Source organism: Tasmannia lanceolata, unplaced genomic scaffold (genome assembly GCF_043159265.1).
Source record: "Tasmannia lanceolata isolate RefF3 unplaced genomic scaffold, GAP_Taslan_0.1 ptg000012l, whole genome shotgun sequence".
Taxonomy (NCBI): Eukaryota; Viridiplantae; Streptophyta; class Magnoliopsida; order Canellales; family Winteraceae; genus Tasmannia; species Tasmannia lanceolata.
The window spans coordinates 33,073,635-33,091,170 of NW_027518689.1; the positions used below are offsets into that span (position 1 = coordinate 33,073,635).

General features: G+C 39.9%; 1 protein-coding gene across 1 annotated transcript; it reads left to right on the forward strand.

Moving 5' to 3' along the window:
- The first annotated feature begins 2,577 nt into the window (after window positions 1–2,577).
- Window positions 2,578–3,837, forward strand: LOC143887214 (heavy metal-associated isoprenylated plant protein 39-like). The gene is made up of 3 exons (XM_077391322.1): window positions 2,578–2,798; window positions 3,122–3,197; window positions 3,292–3,837. Exons 1-3 carry the CDS (start codon window positions 2,793–2,795, stop codon window positions 3,603–3,605), a joined length of 396 nt encoding a protein of 131 aa, XP_077247437.1. The 5' UTR covers window positions 2,578–2,792; the 3' UTR covers window positions 3,606–3,837.
- The last annotated feature ends 13,699 nt before the right edge of the window (window positions 3,838–17,536 follow it).

A 17,536-nucleotide genomic window follows, 5' to 3' on the forward strand; every position in this document is an offset into this window, starting at 1 on the left:
ATAGAGAGTTGGGAGTAACATTTTGTCTCCCACCACAACTCAGACTTGAGTCTCCAAGAGTTTCAAAACACTTGGGATTTATCCCTTTGACTCCTTTATGAATACAACAACAAGGATAAGGAAAACTAACGTTTTTCTTTTCTTTAAGTGGATCTCACGGTCCCACCAATGTGGGCCACACACAAAAAATGCCAACACGATATTCATTCACCCATCAAATCAACGGTCCCAATCAAATGGCCATTGATCACTGTCCCAATCAAATCAACAATCAAATCAATGGCCTCATACCATTTATCATCTCCGCCGATGTAGATTGCTTATCATTGACCACTGTGCCCTATCTATGGGAGCGAGAGAGTCAGTGCCCCACATGCTTATCCATTGCAGGCATGCTTTTTTTTTTTGGCTATATATTAAATAAGGAACAGAGAAGGTCCCCAAAGAACACAAGAACATGAAAAGATAAAGAAAAAAGAAAAAGGAAGAAAAAATACAATTAAAACCACTCCAGAACAACTCTATCAATACTTATCTTTGCCAAAACATCAGCTTCACAATTGGCTGACCTCCTAACATGCATGAAGGAGGCAGATGAATCCATCACCCAATCAGAAATTTCCTCAACCAAGCTTAGAAACCGCCAAGGGGAGGGAGCAGAACCCGAAATCCATCTAATCACATTGGAAGAATCTCCTTCTACTATTACTTTATCTAAAATTTCTTTGTCCAGATGAAGGATCCCAGAAAATGCAGCTTTGACTTCTGCCTCATTGGAGTCTGTAAAGCCACACGGACCTGAGTAAGCCCAAACCACCTGGCCGGAATCATCCCTGAGAAGACCACCAAATCCTGACAGACCAGGATTCCCAAAACTTGCGCCATTGCAAACTATTTGCCACCCCTCCCAAAGATCGAAAGCAGAAACACAACAAAATAAAGGGGTGCTTCTCGCCCATTGAATAGTTGAAGCAATAACTCTCAAGTAAATCCCATAAGCTGATTTAGACTTTCCTTCAAAAACTCTTTCATTTCTTTCCTTCCAAATCACCCATCACATGGCCAAAAGGCACATTCTCCATAAGACCTTTCCCTTCTTTTTTTCCAAGGAACAAAATCCCAGCAGCTAAGCAGCTTAGAAATAGTTTCAGGGAACAACACCCAATTCATACCAAACCTCGACAGAATTAGACCCCACACTACTCTGGCAAAACTACAGTGCAAAAAAAGATGATATGGAGTAGGATCTTGATCCTATTTGGAATTTCTTGGGTCTTCCCTAACTATATGTCCGTCCTTTTGGATGGGTAGCCTTTTGCCCCTTGGCCAAAAAAGGGTAGGACCTTATGGAACCTTACGCTATTAGCGTCTATATGGATCATTTGGAAAGAGCGAGATGCTCACACTTTCAAGAATGTGGTCGGCTGCTTACTCTTCATTTTGCAGGATCATATCATAGTGGTTTCGTGGGCAAATAGCCAAGTTAGAATATTTTGCTTCCCTTCTCCAGTGAGGATCATCTTGCTTTTGCAATCTTGTATGTGTATCAATGTTTTTTGTTTTTTTTTGGTTTGTGATGTTTGTTTCCTTGGTTCCATGACTGGCTTGGTAATGGCCTGTTTCTTAGTAATAAAATCTCACCAGTTCAATAAAATAAAATAAAATTAAAATTCAATGGTCCCATTCAATTTAGGCGGCACACATGAAGTTCAAATGTGGTCGCCAGACTAAAAAATTACCAAAGATCTCAAGCATTATTCTAATCCCAATAATAATAATGTGGTCTTAAATACGGCCTCATTACTTTTGTTTTTTTGTGGCGTGGGGGGGAGGATTTTTAATGAGCTACTGATATTGGAGTTTCATACTCTACAAAAAAGCGTCTTTCCGGTCTAAGCTCCACAACGTTCACTCTGGTCTATTGGTCTGTTCTGAAATTGTTTGTGAGAGCTTTTTTGAAACTATGATAACCTTTGACAACTGATTAAATAATAAAAGGCAAGGTGAGTTAGTGTAATTATCAAAACATGGTAGTGCAATTTTGAGTATCCTTGTAGACTACACTTATTGATGAGAGTGTTTCTTTGTTTTTTGTTTTTTTTTTTTTTTTTTTCTGAGTCAGTCGTTTTATTTTGGTCTTAAAGATAGTCATCTTTTGGGCAAGGTCAAGTTCAAGGGCCAAGTAGGTTATAAATTATGGGCCAAGTGGGCCATAGGTTTGAAATTGGATTAGGGTCCGATGAGTCTTGACAAGTAGGTGAGTAAGAACTAAGAGTATAAATATTTACGGAGGATTGTTACATTGACCAAACTGATCAGTTAAGAAAAATACATTGGCCAGCCTTGCAAGTTTTGGTCAAACTGGTCAGCTAAGTTCTTACTAATTACCTGTTGACAGCCTTTTATTTAGTATTTAATGGGCTTGTGAAAGCTTTTGAGGAACTGTAATTAACTAATTACCTGTTGACAGCCTTTTATTGGAGTGCTGATATCATTTCCGATCAAGTATTCTGAAGATAACATTAGAGGAGGGTAACTATTAAATATTATTTTGCGTCAACAGAGTGTTGTTTGACAGATGACGACTTGCAATGCGTCAATTCCTTCTCACAAACTACTTTCCATTCATTTAAATTCATTCTCTCCCTCTCTTACCAATCTATTATTTCTTCTTCTTCTTCTGCTTCTAAATTTTATTTAGCATTTACTTTCATCCTTCATATTTTCCCACCTTTTGCTTGTTGATTTGTTGATTTTGCTTGATCTGATTTCGGAGCAGAGAACCAGAAGAAATGCAGGTTAGATTTACTTTTCCTTTTTTTGTTTGTTTGAGCTAAACCCAATTCAAATTTTCTAAGAAGCACAGTTCTTCATGGGTTTCTCTCTATTTTGAATTTTTTTATACAGTCTTAGATGTAAGACAAAAATTCAAGATTGATTTGGGTTTTTTTTGTTTACTTCTTTATTAATTTCAGAAGATTGGAGATTGAATTATGTCTTAAGTTTCTTACTTTTCCCACCTAATGATTTTCAGAAGCTTGTTTCATGATGGGTTTTTCTTTTCTACTGATTTAATTGTCTTCAAATGTTTAATTCTTATGGGGTTTTGTGACTATTTCAGAAAGTGGTCTTGAAAGTAGATTTACGTGACGACAAAGAGAAACAGAAGGCTATGAAGGCTGTCTCTCGCCTCTCAGGTATCTTCGTTTAAGAAGTAGGAATATTCCTTACCCATAAAACTATATTGAGAATGCAAGTAAATGGCTGTTTTTTTTTCTTCTAATTTTGTAGGGATTGATTCTATCACCACGGATATGAAAGATAACAAATTGACAGTGATCGGAGACGTGGATCCCGTCGATGTGGTGAGCAAATTGCGGAAAACCTTTCGTACAGAGATCCTCACCGTCGGGCCCGCTAAAGAGCCTGAGAAGAAGAAGGAAGAACCCAAGAAAGATGCTCCTGCTAAACCCAATGTGAAGAAAGATGAATTAGCCGAGATTACCAAGTTCTACAACACCTATAATCCTCATAATCCCTATAGTACTGCACATTACTATGTCCAGACTGTAGAAGAGAACCCAAGTTTCTGTGTTATACTGTAAGGACTGTAAGATTTGATGAAGAAGAGATGGAATTTTTATCATGGTCCCCAAGGCATTCCAAGAACAGAGAAGGTCCTCTGTACAGTGGATATTGGTTTGCTATTCATGTTTATGTTCAAGGGAATGTAAAGAGATAATAAATCTCGACTTAATTGAGATTATGCATGACTAGAAGTTGAAACTGAATTTTTGAGGAGAAGTTATAATAAGGCTTGAATACATTGGAGTCTCATGGGTCACTTGGATTTTCTTGAATGGCATCATCTTTCTGCAGGTTTCAAAGGAGAACAAGGTGAAAGTATAGTAGTTCAGTTAAAAAAAAAGCAGAGAACAAAGCTTTAAATTCTCCGAACTTGTTTTCTACTTCCATCATCCATATCTTTCTCATCTTGTTAGTTATACTGTCAGTTGTATTAGCATTCAATTTGTCTTTTTCTTGAAAATGTTTTCATTTCTAAGAAAAGCCAAATAAAAGAGATGAAAATAGAGTTAAGTTTTAAACAGATGTTGAAAATTTTGGAAGGGGCAATGATATTTCACCCCCCCCTAAATTTTCAAAGTGATTTGGCATTGAGATCCAGAGAGACCGACCTCTTGAGAATCCAAAACCTAATTGGTTTGTTGTTACAAGAGTTTGGCAAAATCCCAATGCTTGGTTTGTGGCAATTTAACAAGATCCAAGGAAATGTAAGTTGGAAGGATAGAAAGATGACCTGACAGAAATTGAAGTACAAAAAGAGTGGTAGACAAGATCTCTAGTGCGTCCAGTTATTTACATTGGGGCTATCCAAATGTCAAATGAATGATTCAGATCTTTGAATAAGGTGGGCCCCACCTGTACTTCATCGAAGCTCTGTTTCTTTAACTTAAAATGGGTATAAAACAAATCTTATGTATATTTTTAAGTGAAAAAATAGGCATTAATTTTTTTCCACACGTTTTAAGTCTAAAAAGAAACGGAGCCCACAGATTGATAGTGGGCCATATCTATCAATCTTTTGATAAACAGACTAGGAATAGACACTAGTGATAGACATGTCTAGACCTGGCCAACGGGTAACCCGCGCGGGTACGGGTACAACCCGTGCGGGTACAGGTACCGGCGGGTACGGGTAAGAAATACTGGCGCAGGTACGTGTAGCCTTTCATGAACCCAGAACCCACCCGGGCAGGTACGGGTATACCCGCGGGTAACCCAGCAAATTTAAAGAAGAAATTATATATATATTTACCAAAAGAAATTATATGATTAATGGGTGTGTGAACACATAAAAGTGGTACGATAGATGTACAAGCCTTGATATTTAATCCATCAGCAGCTTCTTAACAAGTCAGCTGCAGTTGGATAAAATATCAAGGATGGGATGATCAGTCACATATTCTAATTGCTTTGACTTGTTTTGTTGACCCACCCACATAGTCTATTTTTAACTGTTTAGTGTTTAGGCCTCAAAAATAAAAAGTTGAAAACCGAATGGCGGGTAACCCGCGGGCACCCGTAGGCACCCGCAGGCACCAACGCCCGACCCAGACCCACCCGCAGGTCACGGGTATGGGTTGGGTGCGGGTAATTTTTTTCGAGGGTAATGAAACTGGTACCTGTACCCCTACGGGCCGGGTGTACCCGCGGGTACGGGTCCCATTTTGCCAGGTCTAGACATGTCCCAAATTTCTGATGGCACCTGTCTACCTCTAAGTAAGAAGAGAAGATTAATTCTGGATTTCCAGAGAGCACATCCTCGGGCCATGAAGAAGGGGTTTGGCAACTGGTCAGGAAAAGAAAAGAAAAGTCTCATTCTCTTCTTTTTCCAGCATCTCCATCATGTCAGATCCCATTCTCCAAGCTGACTAGTGGCCATAGTTGAGGGAGCCCTCAGCCCTCTGTCTTGGTGTGCCTTGTATGGCTTCCCTAGCTTATTGGCTCTTATGATTTGTGGTTTTTTGGTCTATTTGTCTCCTGTGTTGGGGAAATATATAGCTCTCTTGCGCTGTTTGTTTTTCTGTTCTTGTCTTCATTTTTGATATTTTTGTTTTCTTGTTTTATGTTTTGTGGATCTATTGTTCCCCTATCAGAAGGGGTTGTCTTCAAGCTTCATGTGTATCTTTCCCACTCCTCTAAATGAAATGAAATCTGGTAGGGGTCTTGCCTAAACCCAGCTTACCCATCAAAAAAAATAAAAAAATAGGCATGTCCCTAACAGCTCTCCCTACTTTGCCATGTGTACAATCACATTTTTAGATTTTGCGCGATCTTCATTTGCTCATCGAATCGGTCCCAATCACATCCACACGGCACACTTGAAGTCCAAATGTGGTCGTTAGAAAAAAAATATTAACAATGATCTTGAAGCATTCTTCTAATTATAATAATAGATGGATGTGGTCGAAAATACAGCTGCATTTTTTGTTAAAAAAAAAAAGGGGCAACCTCTTATTACTCCTAGAAGTTTCTAGCCTAGACTACCCTGGAGGAAGCTTCTCGAATAAACTCGGCCTCATTACATTTTTTTTTTTCGAATTTTCACCGAGGCTACCGATATTGGCACTACTAAGTGATTTGCTAGCGTCTATCGCAAAAGGCATTTCACAGATGGTCTCTTACATGTCAGACCAGCCACCTCGTGAATGAAGACAAAAGATGCTGAAAAGGGAGCCTGTGTGGCTGGTCTGACATGCAACAGACCATCTGTGAAATGCCTTTTGCGATGGACGCTAGCAAATACCACTATGTAATTGCACTAGCTCACCTTATCTTTACTATTTAACCCGCTGTCAAAGGTTATCATTTTTTCCAAAAAAGAGTCTTGGTGGGCTCACTCCACAACGCTCACTCTTCCATCATTGTGTTAGATTGTAAGATTTGAAGAAGAAAAGATGTATTTTTTTGTCATGGTTTTGAGTTCTCTGTAATGTCGAAACCGATCCCCTGAGACGCACAAAGAACAGAGAAGGTAATCCGTGCAATGGATGTTGGATTGATATTCATGTTTCTGTTCAAGGGAATGTACAGAGATAATAAATCTCCTGACTTAATTGTGTCTATGTATGGAGAGAAGTTGAAACTGAAATTTGCATTTGATAAGGCCCTCCGCATGAATATTGGTGTACTTAGTACTTTATTGATCTTACGGTTTCATCATGAGCTTTGGACGCTGTTAGGCCTAAAATCGGTAATAGATACGACAGTGACGTAAGAGCTGAGCTGGAGGACCTGAGGAGCCGAAGTGAAGAGGTCGAGTTCTGCGCAAGGAGCAAACGAGGTCAGAAGACCAACCCGGAGTGTTGCTCCGGACAGGCCCTTCGACACTCAAGTCAGTATGAGCAAGAGTGCAGAGCGTGTTTAAGAGTGGTGGGTGAGAAGTTATTACCTTCTGATTTAAGCTTTGAAGGCCCTTTTATAGAGGGAAACCTGGGGTGGTTGGATTACCTACCCCAGGACAGGTGTCGGCCTGTTATAGGTTCGAGTTTACCTACTCTGAGGTAATTACCATATTGCCCCTGCCCAGCCTTTGGGCTTGCGGTGGGCCATCCAGGGGCCACGCGTCGACAGCTAACTGGCTGCTATTTTTATACCCCATCAGTTGCCCCTAGTTCTCCAAGTCATTGTAATGATTTGGGGAAGTGTGGTGAGTTACATTCCTGATAGGGGGGAGTCTGTCCGGAAAATCTGTCTGTCCGGCCTGGGAATCAGTCCGGAAATTTGTCAGTCCGGCCTGGGAATCAGTCCGGAAATTTATCAGTCCGGCTTGGGAATCAGTCCGGAAATTTGTCAGTCCGGCTGGGGCCGGGCTGATTTTTGTCGCGTAGCGGATGCGCCAAATCCAGTCCGGCCCAAGCCGGACTGGCTTTTGTCGTTTAGCGATTTGCGTCATATCCTATCCGGCTTGGGCTGGACTGGTTTTTGTCGTTTAGCGATTTGCACCATATCCTGTCCGGCTTGGGCCGGACTGGTTTTTGTCGTTTAGCGATTTGCACCATATCCTGTTCGGCTTGGGCCGGACTGGTTTTTATGGTTTAGCGATTTGCGTCATATCCTATCCGGCTTGGGCCGGACTGGTTTTTGTCGTTTAGCGATTTGCACCATATCCTGTTCGGCTTGGCCCGGACTGGTTTTTGTCGTTTAGCGATTTGCGACATATCTTGTGCGGCTTGGGCCGGACTGGTTTTTGTCGTTTAGCGATTTGCGACATATCCTGTCCGGCTTGGGCCGGACTGGTTTTTGTCGCGTAGTGGATGCGCCATATCCTGTCCGGCTTGGACCGGATTGGTTTTCTTGACCCTTAGCGATTGCGCCATATCCTGTCCGGCTTGGGCCGGACTGGTTTTCTTGACGGGCACAATCACTTTAAGAGCTATCCCTCACACGAGCACTTCATAGATGCCCTTAGCCCCTTGGAGATAAGGGCGTATTTACTTACGCCCTTGCATCGAAGTGTGTGTCATTCATTAATGAAAGACACGTGGCACCATACAAGGGCCCTCGAAGTGCGTGCCCTTCATTAAATGTGAACCGCCTTAGCCAAGGCTTTATAAAAGGAGGTTTTCACCCTTCATTTTTCACTTTTCACTTTTCACTTTTCACTCTTCTCCTTTTTGCTTCTTTGCTCTGCCAGCTCGGCTTGGATTGCATGCGGTTCTGAACGTCCGCGGATTGGGAGCCTTCTGTTCTGATCGGTAATCTTCTTGAGCGCGTCTCTTATTCGTTTCTTTTTCTGCGTTCATGTCCTATCATAACTCTAGCTCTGAGTCCGGTTCGGAGTCCGGTTCAGGGGAGTCCTATTCCAGTATCTCAGGGTCTAGTTCGTCAGGGAGGACCCAAAACAATCCGACCACGACTTTAGGGCCAAAAATGCTAGAGTAGAAATCGTAGATAGTGACGACAAGGTGGTTGGAGACGAAGTGATTTTGGATCTGAACACCACCCCGCTCCCAACGGATAGTTATCTTCGAGGAGAGGCGAGTGTTGGTAGTGACGCTGTCGAGGCGTCCACGACATTCCTCCTGGGCCAGGGCGTTGAGGTCGTAGCCAGGGCCCGGATGGACGCAAACCCTCAATACAACATACAGGCTCTTCACGAGGAGAACTTCCTTGATGAGTTTGTGATGAGAGACATTAGGGATAGGTACTGTGTTCCCCCAAGGTTTGGGCTGAGGGAGGCGATAGAGGGAGATAGGGCTTGCAACGAAAGCCTCGACGTCTGTATATACGACGAGTCGCTGAGGGCTGGGCTCAGGTTCCCTTTGCACCCGTTCTTCATCGCGGTCCTTCAATATTACGGGCTAGCTCCGGCTCAGGTTGCGCCGAACTTGTGGAGGGTGCTGACCGGGTTCATATACCTCGTCCAGGGCCGGCTTGGGAGAAACTTGTCTGTGCCGTTGTTCCGCGCGTGTGCGCAATTGAAGAGGCACAAGGACGGGGGTTGGATTTACATTAGCTAGCACCCGGAGGTGAAAATGATCACTGGCACTCCCTCTTGTAAGCCCAAGGGTCTACTCTCCTATCTTGTTTTGATGATTCTAAACATAATTGATTGTGTTTTTGAATACTAATCAATTTGCTTTGAAGTGTTGTGTTTGAGATAGGATTGATCATTGAAGAAACCAACACACAACATGGTCATGCTTGGAGATATCCCATACAAGAGTCAAAGGAGCTAAGTGAAGCTCACCTCATCTCTCAAGCAAGCATACACAAGATGGAAGATCAATTGAAGACCAAGACTAAAGAGAAGTTGAAAGCTACATAGGTATCATTGTACATCCTTTCTCTTTAGATTTCCAAGTCAAGGCAAAGTGTTTTCAAAATGTTTTTCAAAGAACACTTAAGAACTTAAAATGGATTAGTGAATGCTTATGTGGTGGACCAACATGTTGGGACCCTCATAAATATTCCAAAATAATCATAGGAGATGAGTTCCAAAAGCCAAAAATCAAACAAGAAATAAAATCTCAAAATATGAGGATTTTTAGGCTTCTCGGAACTCAGAGATTTGTCTCGGAGCTCCGAGCTCGGAACTCCGAGAGTTCCCTCGGAACTCCGAGAAAAGGTCCAGTAGCGTCTGGACATTTTCTCGGAACTCCGAGAAAATTTCTCGGAACTCCGAGAAATGGTCCAGTAGAAATTTTATTTCTTCTGACCGTTGTCTCGGAACTCCGAGAATATTTCTCGGAACTCCGAGAAATCTCGGAACTCCGAGAATGATTCTCGGAACTCCGAGAACCTTGCGACAGCTCAAAAAAGAGCCGTTGGGTTTTGAATTAAAATTTGATTTTTGTTATCTACACCCCCAAACGGTCATATTTTGAGGAGAGACTATTTATACAATATCTAGAGGATTATTTCCCCTCTCTTGATTTTTGAAAAACCCTCTTAAGCACTCAAGCAAACTTGCAACCCTTTCAAGCTTAAGATTTTGTTTTTCCCAAACTTGCCTTTCACTTGTGAACCTATTGAGTTTGGATTTAGAGCTATCACTTGCAATCTTTGTTGAAGAGCAATCAAGGAACTACAAAGGGCATCAAGCTTTCAAGAAGAAGCCAAGCTATCAAATCTTCCATATCTTGTATAGGTGGCTAGGGCATTCCTTTTTTAATTCCCTAGAGAGCAACCGCTTAGAACTCGGCGGAGAAGGAGAGTCTTTGTAAAGGTGTAAGGGCATCCTTGTTTAATATCCCTTAGAATTGTAACCGCCTCGGAGCCGGGCATCGTGGAGGTCTCCAATAGTGGAATCCCTCAAGTGCGACCTTGAGTAGAGTGGAGTAGGCCGTTGGCCGAACCACTATATATCGGTGTGTCATTTCTCACTCTTGCATTTCCATTATTGTTTGGCTTGGCATTTCACTTTGTTCTTTCAATTATATTTGCACTAACCAAATATTTAATTAAGTGAAGAAAAATTCCAATTAGGGTTTATAGATAATTTTCAAAAGGCCTAATATTGAGTTAAATTCAATTCACCCCCCCTCTTGAGTATTTCAATTGGTATCAGAGCCTCGTCTCTAATTTTTAGAAAACCCTAACCGGTCTAGAGTAAAGATTCTAAAATGGCAAACTACCCTCAACACCATGAAGGTTATTCAAACACTAGGCCACCCTATTTTGATGGAACAAACTATGGTTTTTGGAAAACCAAAATGAAAATCTTTTTAACCCAAGACTATCAAATGTGGAGAGCAATTAATAATGAATACATCTTACCCACAAGAAATTTAAATGATTGGACCGAAGCCGAACAACAAGCTTCGAATTATAATGCCAAAGCCATGAATTCTCTTATTTGTGCTCTATCTCCCGGAGAATTCAATAGAGTATCAAATTTGAATTCGGCTAAGGAAATTTGGGACACTTTAGAAGTCACCCATGAGGGAACCAATCAAGTAAAAGAATCTAAAATGAACCATCTCTTTCGGCAATACGAACTCTTTCAAATGACATCCGATGAAACAATTGCCGACATGTACACTAGATTCACCAATCTTGTAAATGGATTAAGGGGTCTTGGAAAATAATTTTCCAATAGAGATTTAGTGACTAAAATTCTTAGGTCCTTACCTTTGTCTTGGGAATCCAAAACCTCCGCAATCACCGAAGCCAAGGACATGAACACATTGAACCTAGATGAACTAATAGGGTCCTTGATCACCCATGAAATGATTTTCAAAACAAAAGCACCCGAAATTGAAACTAAAATCGAAAAAGGAAAAGGAATTGCTTTTGCTTGTAATATAGGTGAAAATGAAGATGCAAAAGAAGACATGGAAGATGAAGTTGCCCTCCTAACAAGAATGATCAAATTCTTGCAAAGGAACATGGGAGGGATGAGAAATAGAAGGACAAACCCTCCATTCAAGAAGAAAGAAGAACTCGGTGATGGATCTTCTCAACCACGATGTTACGGTTGCAAGAAGCTTGGACACATTCGCCCGGATTGTCCACTCAACAATGAACCCACTTCAAACAACCGCTTCAAGAGAAGAGAAGGCAAGAAAGGAATGACCGCCACGTGGGATGAAGAAATTGAAAGCGAAGGCGAACAAAATGATGGCGAAGATTGCTTGATAGCAAGGAACGTATGCTTCATGGCCTCAACAAACGACAACAATGAGGTAAACACTTTAAATGATGTTATTGTTTTAAAAGAAGTTCTTGATTCCCTACAAAATGCAAATGATGAACTTGAAATTCAATTTGATAAAATTGCATCTCTTGAAAATTCTCTTGCTAACATGACAAAAGAATTTGGTTGGTTGAAAAAGGATCATGAATTTTTAGATGATAAGAATGAAAAATACAAAGTAGAAATTCATGAGTTAAATGCTTCTATCAAAATCTTAAATAAAAACCGACAAGAACTCTCAAATGAAAACAACAATCTAAAGCATGAAAATGGTAGATTATCTTTTGAGTATGATGAACTAAAGAAACTTTTTGAAAAATTTGAAAATAGTTCATTAAAATTGGATAGGCTTGTAAATCTTCAAAGAATGTCAAGTGACAAAAGTGGACTTGGACATAAATGGAACACCACAATATCCAACTATAAAACTAAACTTGAAAAGGTTTCTTCTAGCGGTACCAAAATTTGATTTTATTGTGGTCTAGAAGGTCATTACAAGGTTGCTTGCTTACATGCTAAACAAGATAAGATTAAGTTGAACTCTAATGTGAAAACAAATGAACATAGCAAGATTAGGAAGATTTGGGTACCTAAGGGATCTCACTTGCCTATTCATATGTAGGTATGCCTTAAAAGCCATAACAAGAAGAACACATGGTACCTTGATAGTGGATGCTCTAGACATATGACCGGAGACCTTACTCAATTCGCATCCCTATCGCTCAAGGATGGTGGAGACGTTACCTTTGGAGATGATAAGAAAGGAAAAGTCAAAGGTGAAGGCACCATAGGTAACTCTACCTCTCCCATACATGATGTACTATTTGTTGATGGCTTGTCCCATAATCTTATTAGCATTAGTCAATTATGTGATAATGGTTTTGAAGTTGTCTTCAATCCCGATAAATGCATTGTTAAAAATAAGATAGATGGAGTAGTCAAATTCATAGGTTCTAGAGACAATAACATTTACACAATTGGATTAGATGATCTTAGACTCCAAAATGTAACTTGTCTTAATGCCATTAGTGAGGATTCTTGGCTATGGCATAGGAGGTTGGGTCATGCCGGAATGGATCTCATTTCGACCCTCTCCTCAAAAGAAAGTGTTAGAGGATTGCCTAAGTTCAAATTCATCAAGGATCACATTTGTAGAACTTGTCAATTAGGAAAACAATTGAAAAGCTCATTTGCACCTAAAAATATGATTTCAACTTCCTACCCCTTGGAGCTACTTCATATGGATCTTTTTGGACCAATGAAGACTAGTAGCCTAGGTGGAAAGAAGTACGTGTTTGTAGTTGTGGATGACTACTCACGATTCACATGGGTCATATTTCTAGCACACAAAGATGAAACTTATGAAAACTTCCTTACATTGTGCAATCAAATACAAAATGAAAAAGGTGTTGCTATCTCGTACATTAGAAGTGATCATGGAACTGAATTTGAAAATGTACATTTTGACACTTATTGTAATGAACATGGCATAAAACATAATTTTTCCGCACCTAGAACACCTCAACAAAATGGAGTAGTAGAAAGAAAGAATCGAACTCTCCAAGAAATGGCTAGAACTATGTTGCATGAAAATGATCTCCCTAGATATTTTTGGGCGGAAGCGGTTAGCACCGCTTGCTATATTATAAACAGGGTATATCTAAGGCCAATTTCTAAGAAAACACCTTATGAGCTTTGGAAAAACTTGAAACCAAATATAAGCTATTTTAGAGTGTTTGGATGTAAATGCTTTATTTTAAACATCAAAGATAATCTACACAAATTTGATAGGAAATCGGATGATGGAATATTCTTAGGGTATTCTTCTCATAGCAAGGCATATAGAGTATTTAATAGGAGAACCCTAGTAGTAGAAGAATCCATGCATGTGACATTTGATGAAAGAGAGCCAACACCACAAGAAATGCCACATGATGAGGATGAACCCATTGAACATCTTTTTCCAAAATTGAGTGCTCCTCCTCATGCATCAACAAGTCATACATTACCTAGTGAGGAAGTAGAAAATGAAAATGATGACTCATTGCCTAGGGATAGGAGAACATTGGTAGATCATCCTGAATCCCAAATTTTAGGTGATGCCACATTGCCAGTAAGAACTAGATCATACTATCGTAGTGTGAGTAACAATTTGGCGTTCCTATCCGAATTAGAACCAAAATCCATCAAGGAAGCTGAAAAGGATGAATATTGGTTGATGGCCATGCAAGAAGAGCTAAGTCAATTCGAAAGGAACAAAGTGTGGAGGCTAGTACCTAGACCTAGTGATCATCCAGTCATTGGCACGAGATGGGTGTATAGAAATAAATTGGATGAGAATGGAATTATCACTAGGAATAAAGCTAGGCTTGTAGCCCAAGGGTACAATCAGGAGGAAGGGATAGATTATGATGAGACATTTGCTCCTGTTGCCCGTATGGAGGCTATTAGGATACTTTTGGCATATGCATCTCATAAAGGATTTAAACTATATCAAATGGATGTCAAAAGTGCCTTCCTAAATGGCTATATCCAAGAGGAAGTGTATGTTGAGCAACCTCCAGGTTTTGAAGACTTCAAACATCCAAATCATGTCTTCAGGCTTGATAAAGCTTTATATGGATTAAAGCAAGCTCCTAGAGCTTGGTATGAGAGGCTTTGCACTTTCTTAGTTGAAAAGGGATTCGAGATGGGAAAGGTGGATAAAACCTTATTTATCAAAAGAGAAAATCATGATATCCTCCTTGTCCAAATCTATGTGGATGATACCATCTGTGGCTCAACTAATCAAAAATTGTGTGATGAATTTGCAACCTTAATGAAAAATGAATTTGAAATGAGCATGATGGGAGAGTTAACCTACTTCTTAGGACTCCAAATTAAACAATACAAAAATGGAATATTTTTAAATCAAGAAAAATATACAAAGGAGTTATTAAAGAAGTATGGCATGGATAGCAGTAAGACATCAAGAATTCCCATGAGTACTACTGCTAAGCTAGAAAAAGATGAATTTGGCAAATCTGTGGATCAGAAATTGTATAGGGGTATGATAGGTAGTTTGCTCTATTTGACAGCCAGCAGACCAGACATTATGTTTACTGTCTGTCTCTGTGCTCGATTTCAATCGGATCCTAAAGAATCTCACCTATCAGCAGTTAAGAAGATCTTCAAGTACTTAAGAGGAACCCAAAGTCTAGGACTGTGGTATGAAAGATCATCTTCCTTCACTCTCATCGGATATTCAGATGCAGACTTTGCTGGATGTAGAGTAGATAGGAAAAGCACTAGTGGGACTTGCCAATTCTTGGGTAAATCACTTGTTTCATGGTTTAGCAAGAAGCAAAATTCAGTAGCTCTGTCCACAACAGAAGCAGAATATGTGGCAGCTGGAGCTTGCTGTGCTCAAGTCCTATGGATGAAAAGCACATTGATGGACTATGCAATCAAAATGGAAAATATTCTCATCCAATGTGACAATACTAGTGATATATGCTTAACAAAGAACCCCATACAACACTCAAGAACAAAACACATTGAGATTAGGCACCACTTCATCAGAGATCACTCACAAAAAGGGGATATTTGCTTAAAATATATCAACACTGAAGATCAATTAGCGGATATCTTTACAAAACCCCTTAGTGATGATAGAATTTGTTATATCCGAAGTGCCTTAAACATTTGGAGTGCGGATCAAATTAAAGAAATTGCCAAATAAATACTTTGTGCCTTTAACCAGCTTATTTATATAGTATTTATATATATAATCTTTGTTTGGTAGTATCTGCATGAATGAGATGTCAAATTTTTAATCTTAAAAATCACTCAATTGATATTCTTAGCCTTCTTAGTTTTTTCTAAGTTGGAGAGGTATCTTCACTTTAATTAAAATACCTAACATCTTGACATATGTCAACATCTCGATCATGAACAGGTATATGTGCATTACTTGGTTAAATATTTTTATACCATAAGCATTGATTTAGGGGGAGTTATCTACTCCTAAATTTTTTTTTACACCCTTTCTGTCGATGACAAAAGGGGGAGAAGGTTTGAAATTGATTATCTATTCAAATTTACTATATGCACCTCATGCTTATAACTTGTATCATCTATATGTGTGCATATATTGAGGGGGAGTTCTAGTATTCAATTGCCTACTGTGGTACCCTGATCCCGCGAGAGGGGTGTGGGGCGCGAGCCGCCGCTCTCTCTCTCTTGGTCTCTCGTATCCACGCGATTGGCGTGTGCATTTTATTATTGATTTGAATTAATCTTTCCTGTGAACTTGGGATCACTAAGGCAATCCGAATTCCACACGAAAGAGACTGACAGAGTCGCCACCTAGATGTGGGATCTAGGACCCGTAATTAACCAGAAATCTAGACTCGCTACCTGGTTACGAGAATGGAAGGTATGGGGAGTTATCCACCACATGCACCATTCTTGCCCGATAATCGGTCTTCGATTCCAAAAGCTAACTCTTTTAAATTTATTTTAAATGGCTCATTCAACTCTATGTTAATGTGCGAACTAAGTGACATGCATCCTATGATCTAATTTCAATGTGAATCCTAAATGTGTATCTTGATTTATTAATTTGTCTGGATTCAATCTAAGTGAAAGTTCTCCTAAAATTCTAATTTCATGGAAAGTCCTAAGTGATTTGATTAAGCATTTACAAGAAAATTAATATACAAAACACCACAATTTGTTTGTGGTGCCGACTCGCGGGTGGTATGCCATCAGACATCCAAGCTGCCTACGTACCCAAGCCTCACTGGGATCAGAGTCGACGTAGTTCGGTGCACCTAAGCTAAGTTACATATGCCTAACTCAACTAAGACACCGACCTAGACGGGATTGACTGTTTCAACAGTTTTAAGAGAAGTTATTTAATTCAAGTTGAGGATTTTATTATCTTAGGATTTCATCGAAGATGCTATATGATTCTTATCTAAATGCAAGTTGTCCCTTAGACTAATGCAGGTTAGCCTACATCCTAGTTTACTAGGCTTGTCCTATGGAAAAGATCGGGTGACTAGTGTAACTAAACCTATGGCACGGTTGCTATACATAGCAAACGTCCGTGATGAGGCTGGACTCCTGACTCTAGGACTCCCTAAAACCTAGGACTCCCTAAAACTTAGGACACGACACGACACGACACCAGTGTTCCTAAATTGGGCTCTAAGGGTTCCTAAAGGAATTTTGAATCCACCGGCTCTTGGGAATCTCGAATTCTTTTGGGTTTGTGGAAACTTTTAGAGTTTTCTTGAAGCTTTTATTATCTGAAGGTATTTAGTGTGTTTGGTAGCTTTTAAAGTTGTTTATTTAGAAGGTTTTAGTTTCATTTGAAATTTTTAGTGGTCTTTTGGTTAATGGCTTTTAACGGATTTTTATCAGTGGATTTTAAATGGGTGAATTTTAGTTTTGTTAATTTTAGGTTGGATGTACTTTAGATTAATGTCTTTCGATTTTGGTTTGGAAAATGACGTTAACACAACCAAGTTTTGACAATTGCACAAATTCGACAAACCATTGACCATTAAAAGATCTGACAAATGCAGCCCACTAAAACTGTCGTAACTCTTTAACCGCTTGGCCAAATTCAACGTACAAACATGCGTTGGAAAGATCTTTTATAGGGCTACAACTTTGTAGTTCTCCATTGTTTGTAAATCTGTGATTTAGAGGTTCGAATTTGTGTTGCAAACAAAAGGACAGCAACATTAAACTGGAAATGCCTAAAGGTGTGCCGCAACCATTTTGGACTTAACTTTTTAACCGCTCGCTGTCTGATCTAGCACG

Excerpts from the sequence above, each read along its gene's own strand:
- LOC143887214 (XM_077391322.1), top strand. Across the intron at positions 3,198-3,291 it reads GGCTGTCTCTCGCCTCTCAG|GGATTGATTCTATCACCACG; the intron begins GTATCTTCGTTT and ends CTAATTTTGTAG.